General features: G+C 44.1%; 1 protein-coding gene across 3 annotated transcripts; it reads right to left on the bottom strand.

The window, feature by feature from the left end:
- Positions 1-2,199: 2,199 nt before the first annotated feature.
- IL12A (interleukin 12A) lies at positions 2,200-9,349 on the bottom strand. 3 transcript variants are annotated; one of them, XM_010366704.2, is made up of 7 exons: positions 9,010-9,349; positions 7,867-8,012; positions 5,082-5,195; positions 4,718-4,759; positions 4,601-4,642; positions 4,366-4,509; positions 2,200-2,812 (listed from the first exon to the last, which is right to left on the bottom strand). In XM_010366704.2, exons 1-7 carry the CDS (start codon positions 9,125-9,127, stop codon positions 2,657-2,659), a joined length of 762 nt encoding a protein of 253 aa, XP_010365006.1. In that variant the 5' UTR covers positions 9,128-9,349; the 3' UTR covers positions 2,200-2,656. The 3 variants fall into 3 exon arrangements, with proteins under 3 accessions (XP_010365006.1, XP_010365009.1, XP_010365008.1); XM_010366707.2 differs by lacking the exon at positions 5,082-5,195; XM_010366706.2 differs by lacking the exon at positions 4,718-4,759.
- Positions 9,350-11,370: the final 2,021 nt, after the last annotated feature.

The raw sequence follows: 11,370 nt of genomic DNA on the forward strand, positions 1-11,370 counted from the left end.
CACAGGCTTAAAAAAAAGTGAAAAACTAACCACGTAATAAAGAATGGAATGAATCGTGAAGCTGTTTCTGTGTCCCATCATGTTTTTGAAGCATATCCCATGTTAATTTCTAGAACAGAAGAAATACACATGTTCTTGTGTATAAACCCAGTTCATGGAAGAGACAGTTTGCTTGTTCCTCCTGATTTCTGGGCCCAGACAACCAGTAGTCACCATTCCAAGTAACGGGTGGCCGCAACTCTACAGCCCGTTCGTCTTTCCTCACTGTCAAAGCTGCTGAGACCCCAGACTCGACACTTGAAAGAAACCCGTGTCTGTGAAGCACTTGTGGACCATTCAAGATTGTGGAGGAATCACTCAAGAGAAGGAGATAGGTGATGGGATCTAGCTTCTGATGGTTTCTATTTTATTAAATGTCTAATAGAGCAAGAATCTGAAAAACGAGAAATTTGTCATGCAGGAGGACCTGGGAAGGAGATAACACATTTACAGGGATAAAGATTGGGATTCAGTTGGGAGGAGTAACTGAGGAAATGGGTCACTCAAAATATTTTATGTTTTAGGTCTTTTTTCTATCAAGGAAGAATGGATTATCAAAGCCTTAACATTGCATTGTATTGTGTCAGGTGAATTGCTATGGTTTGAATGTGGTGTGTCCTCTCCCAAACTCACATTGAATATTTTTCTTTTTCTTTTTTTGAGACGGAGTCTCGCTCTGTTGCCCAGGCTGGAGTGCAGTGGTGCAATCTCGGCTCACTGCAAGCTCCTCCTCCCAGGTTCAAGAGATTCTCCTGCCTCAGCCTCCCGAGTAGCTGGGATTACAGATGTTCATCACCATGCCTGGCTAATTTTTGTATTTCAATAGAGATGGAGTTTCACTATGTTGGCTAGGCTGCTCTCAAACTCCCGACCTCAGGTGATCCATCTGCCTCGGCCTCCCAAAGTGCTGGGATTTGAGGCATGATTCAGTGCGACTAGCCTCACATTGAAATTTAATTGCCATTGCAACAGAATAAAGATGTGAGACCTTTACGAGGTGATTAGGCAATAAGGACTCTGCCCTTATGAATGGATTAATGCTGTCATCATGGGAGTGGGTTCCTTATAAAGGGACACGTTCAGCACCCCTTTGCTCTCTCTCTCTCACCTTCCGCCATATGATGACATGGCACAAAGGCCACTGATGCCGGCCCGTTGTTCTTGGACTTTCCAACCTCCAGAGCAGTAAAAAAATAAATCCCTGTTCTTTACAAATGGCCCAGTCTCAGATATTCTGTTACAGCAGCACAAAGTGGACTAAGTCATGAAGCCTAAAGATTTACATGGTTTACAGCAGTGGTCCCCACCTTTTTGGCAGCAGGGGCTGGTTTTATGGAAGACAGTTTTTCCACAGACCCGGGGGCAGGGGGCAAGGATAGTTTTGGGACAAAACTGTTCCACCTCGGATTATTAGGCATGACTTAGATTCTTATAAGGAGCACGCAGCCTAGATCCCTTGCATGTGCAGTTCACAATAGGGTTCATGCTCCTATGAGAATCTAATGCTGCCACTGATCTGAGAGGAGGCAGAGTTCAGGCGGTAATGCTTGCTCACCTGCCACTCACCTCCTGCTGTAGGGCCCACTTCCCAACAGGCCACTGAGCAGTATCAGTCTATGGCCTGGGGATTGGGGACCCCTGGTTTAGAGAATTGGAAAGATGAAATTTAACATTTAGCTCATTAAGAGCACATCTCTTAAGCCAAAGTAAGGCAATCATCCATGTGGTTCAGGTAAAAGTTCTATACAATTTTAGACAAATGGAGAGATTTTCTGGTTGTAAATTAGGGACAACTTTTCTCTCAGAGCCCAACGGGTCACAAAAATTAGAATAATTAGGCTAGAAGGCCTCTTAGTGACATTTTTTTTCTGGTTAAAGAATATTATGATGTATTTGTCTAATGCGTAGCACACTTTTAGACTCATGTTGAACAAAAATAATAAATCCTCAAAAACCACGACTCACTTGGCTCTCTTAGTAGTAAAGCATATCTTGTCTTACTAGGATCCCTTTAAAATGAGATGAAAGGAACTAGGAAAGGAAGAAGAAGAATACTGTGGCATTCTTTCCAGAGTAATTTTGTTGAAGTCTCATCAGAGTTTTCAATTTTCCCACAATGTGTATTTTAACACTTAAAAGTACATTAGAAAAATAGGAGAATCACTTTAATTCAATAATTTTATTTTTAGAACACTTAGAAAATATTTTTCAAATCCACTTGATAATTTAATAAATATAACATAAATAAAGATAAGTTAGTTCAGATACTTTCATGATCACAAAGTTATATAAATAAATAATTTAAAATAAATTATGCTTACATGTTTGTTTCTACAAACACTTTGGTACAGAAATAGCTTATAAATTCTTGCCCTTCTATTAAAGTGAATGTAAAACGCCTTCAGGATGGACATTTTCCCTTCTTAGCAATTCATTCATGAAAACTGAAAAGCAATTTATCCATGGTAAATGTCAAAAATACTTGATCAGAGGTATCATGTGGATGTAATAGTCCCATCCTTCTTTCCCCCTCCCTAGTTCTTAATCCACATCCTATCAAACTTTCTTCATTTCAAATTTTTACAAAAATGACAATGGTTTGGAGGGACCTCGCTTTTTAGGAAGCATTCAGATAGCTCATCACTCTATCAATAGTCACTGCCCGAATTCTGAAAGCATGAAGAAGTATGCAGAGCTTGATTTTAGTTTTGTAAAAATCCGGTTCTTCAAGGGAGGATTTTTGTGGCACAGTCTCACTGCTGAAATTCAGGGCCTAGGAGAATGAACAGTAAGCGTGACTTACATCGTATTCCAAAATTCAAATATTCATTCATAAAAATGAGTGAAGCCAGTACATGTCTCAGAGCTTGCAACTCAGTCCCTTATGCCACTCCTAAACCCAACCCAAATCTACTCTCAGCAAGATTACCAGGCAGAACCTGAGAAAAGAAATACTCATTTTCCAAGCACAGCCATCTTCAATGAGCTCAGAAAAGACCCTTAAAACCACTTAGAAAAAAATCATCAGTGGGAGTTGTGTCTTAGAAAGAAACAGTTCCTTTAAAATGACATCTGCTGCAATATCTAATTAATTCTGTATATGTTACATTAAAAAGCCCACTTCTGTTTAGCACAGGGAGGTGATGGATTGCTATCGATCAGAACTTGCTATTAGTAACAGGCCTGTTTACTGAAGACATGCCATTTGTGTCAGATAAACCTGGCCATGAATTTCCCAAGTTTAGCACTTTGATTTGATAACACAATAGAATTTGCACCCTTGATGAATAAATACTTTCATATCTTCCTCACAAAAAGTCTAAAAGAAACCTAGAATAAAGTCACCCCATTTTATACCAGAGGAAACTGAGGCACAGAGGGGTTAAGTGGCTTGGGAATAGTTGTCTGGTTACTGGTAGAATTGATTCTAGCACCCAAATCACCCAACTCTTGGTCCTAAAAATGAAACAGCAACTACAGCTCTCTAGATGGTAACGTTCTTTGATACTTGGATAAAGCTCATTGCCTTTCAAACAGTAATCTGGCACACACACACACACACACACACATACACACACGAAAAGAATAAAAGTAAATCAATTACCTTTCAGACAATGATTTCTGCCACCATATTTTTATCCCGTGTCCTAGTCACCAAAGCAATCACCCTCGCTTATGTAAATACTTGTTTTATATTAGCATCTGTGTTATGGTGATTCAGAACATTACAAAGCAAGTTCTTGCCTATGAATAACATTATAGACGCCCCAGATGATAGGTCATTCTTTTATTTGGTTCACATTTTGGTTCACAATGGGTCATAATCAGGCACCAATCTTGCTTGTTTTCCCAGCAATATTTGCAGATACGCAAGCTGGCCCTTTGTATGCACAACCTGGAGCACATCCTGGAGCCTTTAGAGGTGAGTGAGAAGGTAAGTGTAGTGAAATCCTCTTGAAGGATTTTAAGAGGCAGAGCCTCAGATAAGTGGTTTAACTCTCCTAAGGTTTGGTTCCCTCCTTTGTGCAGATCCCATATGGTTGTTTTGAGGCTGACATAAGAAAATGCACAAAAACATTTGCAGAGTGTGGGGGATACCACAGAGTGAATACTTTGGAGTCTGCTTTTCATAATGTCATCTGCTCACATTTGTGCTCCCTATAGGGGGCACCCTCAAGGCTGTCTCCTTGAAAATGTAAGTCTGTCAGGCCTTTAAAAGGCCTCCACCAATCCAGGAAGACCTGATTTTATACCTCTTTATTGAGGACCCTGGCTAGGTATCTTTAGCATGAAAAAGGTGCTCTCACTGATAGAATGAAGTCTTACCTGCATCAGCTCGTCAATAACGCCCAGCATGTTTTGATCTAGAAAGATCTGCCTCTTAGGATCCATCAGAAGCTTTGCATTCATGGTCTTGAACTCCACCTGGTACATCTTCAAGTCTTCATAAATACTACTAAGGCACAGGGCCTGGGTGACATGACAAGAAGGGGAAGTATCCTTTGAGATGGGCTAAAAACATTTCCCCCATTGCATTTGAGGAAAGAGCTGTGTGTCTTACCATCATAAAAGAGGTCTTTCTGGAGGCCAGGCAACTCCCATTCTAGAAGAAAAAATAAACAGACATCAGTGATATGAATTCATCATACAGGCTGAAACTTTTCATGTTTTGACTTACAGTTGTGAAAGAGGTCTCTCTGGAATTTAGGCAACTCTCATTCTAGAGGGAAAAATATCATATATCAAATTATTAATTCTTAGTATAAATCTTTCTGACTTTTCAGGTCAAACTTTTTTTATTATGGTAAAAACACATATCATAATATTTACCATCTTAACTATTTTTAAGTGTTAAGTATATTCATATTATTGCAAAAAAGCCATCTATTTTTATAATTTTTCTCCCAAATCTAACTTCTGAAGTAGGACCAGTTAAAGTCCCATAATGATGGATACCAGAAACATGAATTTTTAGAAGCAGGTGAGATTTGATGCACAGCTTTTAACCATACTGCAAGCTTTGGGAGGAAAATCCTCTATACCTTGATTAATTCCAATGGTAAACAGGCCTCCACTGTGCTGGTTTTATCTTTTGTGATATCTTCATGATCAATCTCTTCAGAAGTGCAAGGGTAAAATTCTAGAATTTGTCTGGCCTATGAAAAATGAAAGAGAAACAGTTTATAACATTGATAAGGCACCTGGCACCCCACAAGGCTGGTACGCCAGGGTGCCAGGCAGGCTCCGGCTGGCTGTCCTTGACCTCTGTCGCTTTGACCTGCAGGAAATTCTGGTTCTTCATAACACAAAAGGAAACAGATTCCTTACATTCTGTCTCTCACCCTCCTCTCCCTATGCTTGGGGCATGTTTCTCTGGATGACATATTTTTTCATTATGTAAACACAATAAATCATGTCATCAGCCTGTGCTAACCAGCCTCCATACCTCACTGTGACACTTGCTTCTGGTGAAAACTGTTTCTTCTTTTGCTAAAGTGACTGTATTCTATGAATACCTATTTCAAGTATAACTTCTAAAGGGGGAACTCTTAAGGTCACAGCTTGATGGATATAACAAACATGCAAACCCTTAAGACAAGCGAGATTTAATTTGCAGTGCACACATGCACACACATACACAGAGATGTTATCTTAGTGTGTTGGAAAGCACCGTTGGGTAAAATTATGAAATGGTATCTTAGGAAGTAAAGGACTGTATGATTGAAGATTACAATCATTTTTCCATTCAACAGGCTGATGGGTGCCAGGCGCTCCATTAGGTACTAAGAACATGACAGAGAAGAGGACCATGTATACCCTTCTGGATTGCAAGTTTAGCTGCTGAGACAGACAAGTGCCCAGATGGACCAGGAGGCGTCAGTAGGTGAGACATGGTGAAAAGGGCATGAAGCTTCTGAGGAGGGGCAGGAAGGGAAGCGAAGCTTCCTAGAGATGGGACACCTGCATTAAGAGGAGTAAAATGTTGTCAATGGAGGAGGGAAATCTCAGACAGAGGTAACAGCATGAGCCAAGAAGCAAGGCCTGAAAATTCAGAATACGTTTGGACACAAGTAGTAAAATCCCTTTCTGTGGTAGCTAGACCAATGCTCCGCCTCCAAAGACATCCACCTCCCAATCCCTGGAACCTGGTAATGTGCTGTGTGACCTGCCAAAGAGGAATGAAAGTGTAGATGACATTCAATTTGCTAAGCAGCTGATCTAAGAGTAGAGAGATGATCCTGGAGTATCTGGGTGAATCCAGTGTAAGCAGTGTCCTCAAAAGTAGAAGCGGGTAGAAGGTCAGTCCAGAGGAAGCAGCATGAGAAAGACTCAACCAGACATTGCTGGTATGAACAATGGAAGGGGCCACAAGTCAAGGAATGTGGACAGCCTTTAGACCTGACAAAGCAAGGCAACAGATTCTCCCCAAGAGCCTCCAGAAAGGGCTACAGCTCTGCTGACACATTGATTTTAGCCCAGTAGGACCCATTTTGGACTTCTGATGCCTAGAGCTGTAAGATAATAAATTTGTGTCATTTAGACCCACTACATTTGTGACAGCAGCAGTAGAAATGAATACACTATTCCTAGAGGTATTTAAATAGACCTGGGCAATGCCACTATTCTGAGCAGGTTCTAAAGAGTTAGATTTGGAAGTGTGAGTCCAGTGTTGTTCTTCAGGTCTTTTCAGGAGAAGCTAGAAATTTGAAATCTCAATTGAATAGCATCAAACTAAAAAATAAACATATAGCCCAAACTCTACAAAACTATGGGCTGGATATGGCCAGTGAATCACTTGCATCTACCTCCTTTGTTTCCTACTGCAGCAAATTTGACAAATGATGTACAAAACATTAAATTGATTTCTATAATCTTTTGACTGTATCTGGGAGTAGAGGCGTCAGCTTTTGCACAAAAAACATCCATATGAATTGGAGCACCTACAAGTTATCCATTTTGAACCTTTCTTCAGGAAACAAAGCAGTTCTCACTTGAGCCCCCTGTCTAATGAATATTCATTAAATTGTGAGGAGCAATGCACAGCACATTATGAAGGACTGAAAGGGGAAAAGAGCCCTTTTGGAAGGCTTGGTGGTATTGAGCTTATTTTAAGATATTCATAAGGCAACAAGCTAGAAAATACTCAAGAAAAATTTCCTAGAGATCAAAAAGGCAGAGGACATCTTTTAAAACACTAACCTTTAGCCTTTGCAGCAATAGCTACTGGAGCAGTTTTTAACAGCAATGGTTTTTACGTTAAAATATGAAACCTAAAAGAACGAAGCTGTAAATAAAGTTAGGTAACCCTTCCCTAGAAAATGAAGGCCGCATGTGCACTGTCATAGTCCTCCCTGAGAAGTGTTGCTCTAAGAAGGAACTGTGTCACCAAGTAGAAGCTGGTGGGCAGCAGGAGGGACAAGGCTATTTCATCTTTGTACCCCTGCCCCCCAACAAAAAGTATGCATGCAAGTAACTATTTCCGGGTTTGATCAGTGATGCAGAGAAACCATGTGGACCTGACACAATTCTATCTCTGTTGGCAGGCTACAGGAACACTGCAAATATCCACTTTACTCTGTGTAGACATAGCCAAAACCAACATCATTATCATTTATTATTACTCTTGCTTTCTCTGGAGACACAATTTCACTAGGAAATTGTCTTTAACACTTGGGCCATTTGTAAAGTTCCCTCTCCTGCTGTTGACATCTACTAATGAACCTCCACAATTTCTCTGCAGTTCCATCAGGTACCAGAGGGTAGGATGAGAGGCCTCTTCCTCAGGGAGAGTGCAAGTGCACAGCGGAGAGGGCAGGAAGAGCTCACCTTCTGGAGCGTGTTGCTGGCGGCCTTCAGCAGGTTTTGGGAGTGGTGAAGGCATGGGAACATTTCTGGGACTGGGGTGGCCACGGAGAGGTTTCTGGCCAAACTGAGGTAGTCCAGGAGGACCAGGGTGGCCATAAGGAGGAGGCCTGGAAGGGAAGTGAGGAGCAGGTGGAGGAACTTCAGCCTGGATGGCCTGCGTGCACCACCTTCCCTCCATTCTGGCCACCTTCACCCATCCATTTCTGCTTGGCACCCACCTCCCTCCACCCATTTCCAACACTTTTCCCTCAACATCTGAGAGATGACTCAAGTTATTACAAAGCGCCACTCTATTCTAGGACTAGAAGCCAGTTCCTTGTGAGGGTTTAGGGATGAGCTTGGACAAGGGTGTCGAACCCAAAAATCACCCAGAGAAAGCCTTCATGTTTTTGCTGAGGGAAACCCAGACCAGGTGGTGAAGTGGCTGAGTCAGACTTGGGATCCAGTGTTTTAAAAACAGTAGAGTGAGAAAGCCTGACTTATTTGTTTTTTTAAGACGGAGTCTCACTCTGTGGCCCAGGCTGGAGTGCAGGGGCACAATCTAGGCTCACTGCAACCTCCACTTCCGGGTTCAAGCAATTTTCCCGGCCTTAGACTCCCGAGTAGATGGGATTACAGGCACCCACCACCACACTCGGCTAATTTGTGTATTTTTAGTAGAGACGGGGTTTCACCATGTTGGTCAGGCTGGTCTTGAACTCCTGACCTCGGGTGATCTGCCCGCCTTGGTCTCCCAAAGTGCTGGGATTACAGGCGTGAACCATTGCACCCTGCCAATCCTGACTTTAGAACTAGCTAGGATCTGGATCTGCCTTCTGTTTGTAGCTGAGGGACCCTAGGCAGGAAGGCAGGAAATCTCCCACGCTGGGCCCCAGTTTCTCCTCTACGAAGTAGGCATAATGATAGCTCATCAGGCTGTTTCCAGATGAAGAGACATGCCCTATCTAGCGCATGGTGAGACCCCTATTCTTATTCCTCTTTGCAGGAGAGGGCTGCTGCGGTTCCAGTCTCTCCTTAGGCAGACTTGAGTTTCCACCCCCTCTTCCCAAGCAGCCGCCCCTCCGCACCCGAGCAAACCAGAGCCCTGGCTGGCTGGGTACTCACTGCGCGCTGGACACATGCTGAGCTGGCACTGCAGGGACACTGGGCGAGCCGCTGGATGCAGACCTGTGGCCGTGGCAGGTGAGGGCGGTGGCTGCGAGGCTGACCCAGGGGGCCACATTTTTATAATTGTCTCGAGGCGCGGCAGGACTTTCCCGGGACACTGGTCTCTTGCTTTCTGTCTCTTTCTCTGTCTCTCTCTACATCAGCTTTTCGGTGACACGTGCGGTCCCGCCGGCCCGCGGGGCTTGCGGCGCTTTCGAATTAACTCCCCGGGTGCCCGACCGCAGCCGTTCCGGGACGGCCCCGCCGCCTCCAGCTCGCCCCAAAATGAAAGCGAAATGTTCGCAGTTACTTCGCGGGGTCCACAGGCGGGCGAGACACCCCGCCCACCACCCTGGGTCCCCGGCCTTAGCCGGACGCCCCTTGTCTCAGCCACCCCGCCCCGCAGCTGTGCAGCGCCCCCTGCCGACGTAGCAAGAGGAGTGCCTCCCACTTTCCATGTCCTGCATAGGGATGGGCCCTAACCACGACCTCCAGCCTACTACTGGAAGGGGTAGGCAAATCATTCACTCATCATCGTTCCTTCAGATGGCTCACTAGATGCCAGGCCGACGTTGCACCAGGTGCAGGGCACCCAGGGAGAACAGGACCCTTGGGGCATTGCCACACTAAATCAGACTCAATGCCTTTTGTTCACAGGTCTTTTCTGAAACCTGAAAAGGGATGAGAACTGACTGACTACGCAATTATTACTCTTGTAGAGAATCCAGTTTAACGATGGGATGAATGCACAGAGTCCTGGGAGGAAAGACCTAGAGAAAGAGCCCACGCTCAGCCGGGGCAACGGGGTCCAGGAGTCAGCAAAGACTCCCGGGAGCTGGGGCCCCAACCTGAGTGTTAAAAACAAGTAGGCATTAGACCGCTTCCAGCGGGAGGGCACGCAGGGTTTAGCCAGGGGAAACAGGGTTCAGAAGCGCAGTCATGAAGGGTTGAGGGAGGTGGGGGTCTGGGTGTCCTTGCAGGTTGTGAGGCTGGAGAGCTGGATGGGGCCGTGCCATGAGGTCAGGGGATGCCATACTAAGGAGTGTACCTTCTGTGCTGGGAGTAGTGGGGAGTCTTCCTGGGTTTTAGGCAGGGAGATGTGGCAGAATTTGCACGATGGGAGGATCCCTTCAAGCCACCTTGTGAAGGATGGATCCAGGGGTCAGGAGTGTAGCAGAGGGAAGAGTTGACAAGGTGTGACCAAGTCCTTATTCAGTATGGAGAACACAGGGTGGTCAGGAGGGACTCTCAGAGGGCCTGTGGGCCAAGGCTTGGTAGCTCCTTAGGTGAGAGGGACAGGAAGACCCTGAGAATGGGGAATGGAGATTGTTCTCGCTTTACAGGGATTACTGTATAAGAGGACTGACTTTGGAGGAGAAGGTGAGAAGTTCCATTTTGGATGTGCTGGGTTTGAGGTTCCTGTGGGACTTTTTAGTTCAGTTGTTTTTCCCACAGGCATTAGTCACCCTAGCCGTGGGTAATGGGAGGATGTGTTTGGTCTCTGCCTTGGAGCTTCCAAAGGGCCTGACTATACCCAGGCCCCAGGGCCTAATAATTGGAGCTGCCTTCTGGTTGGCTCATCCACTCTCGAAGCTGATGAAGCACGCTATAGGGAGTTTTAGGTGTGTGTAAGAGAGATGATTGATCTCTAAGGCCCCTTCTAATGCTGCTGTCTGTGAATTCCCCTGGAGATACAGAGTAATCCATTGTCAGAAACAATTGCGTTTAGCAGTTTGTGTGAAGCAAATGACAGGCGCAGAGCTGTGTTGTGGCTACAGGGGTTTAGTGTGGAGTTAAATGTACTTCAAGTCAGGATGAAGACAAGTGTATCACAACTGAGCCGTTTCTCCCCTGGAAGGACCATCTCCTATAGAAAAGTAATTTCCATTGCTTAGATGAGCACAGGGCCAGTGTTAAAAATGGATTCTTGGCTACCAGACACAGTTTCTAACTTATATTTTTGTGGAACAGTTTCTTGATACGCTCCATGTACTCTAGCTAAGATAAAACGAAAACCTTCTTCTAGGAATACATGATTTTTCTGTAAGCGATAGTCTTTGCTCACAATCACCACTTTACAGTGTGTAGCATTGTCATGGAGGTCTCGGCCAACACTGTAAGGAAAGAAAAGGAAATGAGAGATTTAAACATTGGAAAAGAAAAGGTAAAACTGTCACCTTTTACAGTTGATATACAAAAAGAAAAAATTAATAGACTATTAGAACTAAGAAGATAATTTAACAACATCACGCAATACACATACTAACTTTAAAAAAACAACCAATTTCTGCAACAATCCATCAGAAAATATAATAAAAA

The sequence above is a fragment of the Rhinopithecus roxellana genome, chromosome 1 (assembly GCF_007565055.1).
Source record: "Rhinopithecus roxellana isolate Shanxi Qingling chromosome 1, ASM756505v1, whole genome shotgun sequence".
In the NCBI taxonomy this organism is placed as follows: domain Eukaryota; kingdom Metazoa; phylum Chordata; class Mammalia; order Primates; family Cercopithecidae; genus Rhinopithecus; species Rhinopithecus roxellana.

Coding starts and splice junctions, on each gene's coding strand:
- IL12A (XM_010366704.2), bottom strand. CDS start 9,127: ATGTGGCCCCCTGGGTCAGCCTCGCAGCCACCGCCCTCACCTGCCACG. Junction 4,760..5,081: donor TACCATTGGAATTAATCAAG/GTATAGAGGATT, acceptor TTTTCCCTCTAG/AATGAGAGTTGCCTAAATTC. Junction 2,813..4,365: donor TTATTGACGAGCTGATGCAG/GTAAGACTTCAT, acceptor TCATTCTCCTAG/GCCCTGAATTTCAGCAGTGA.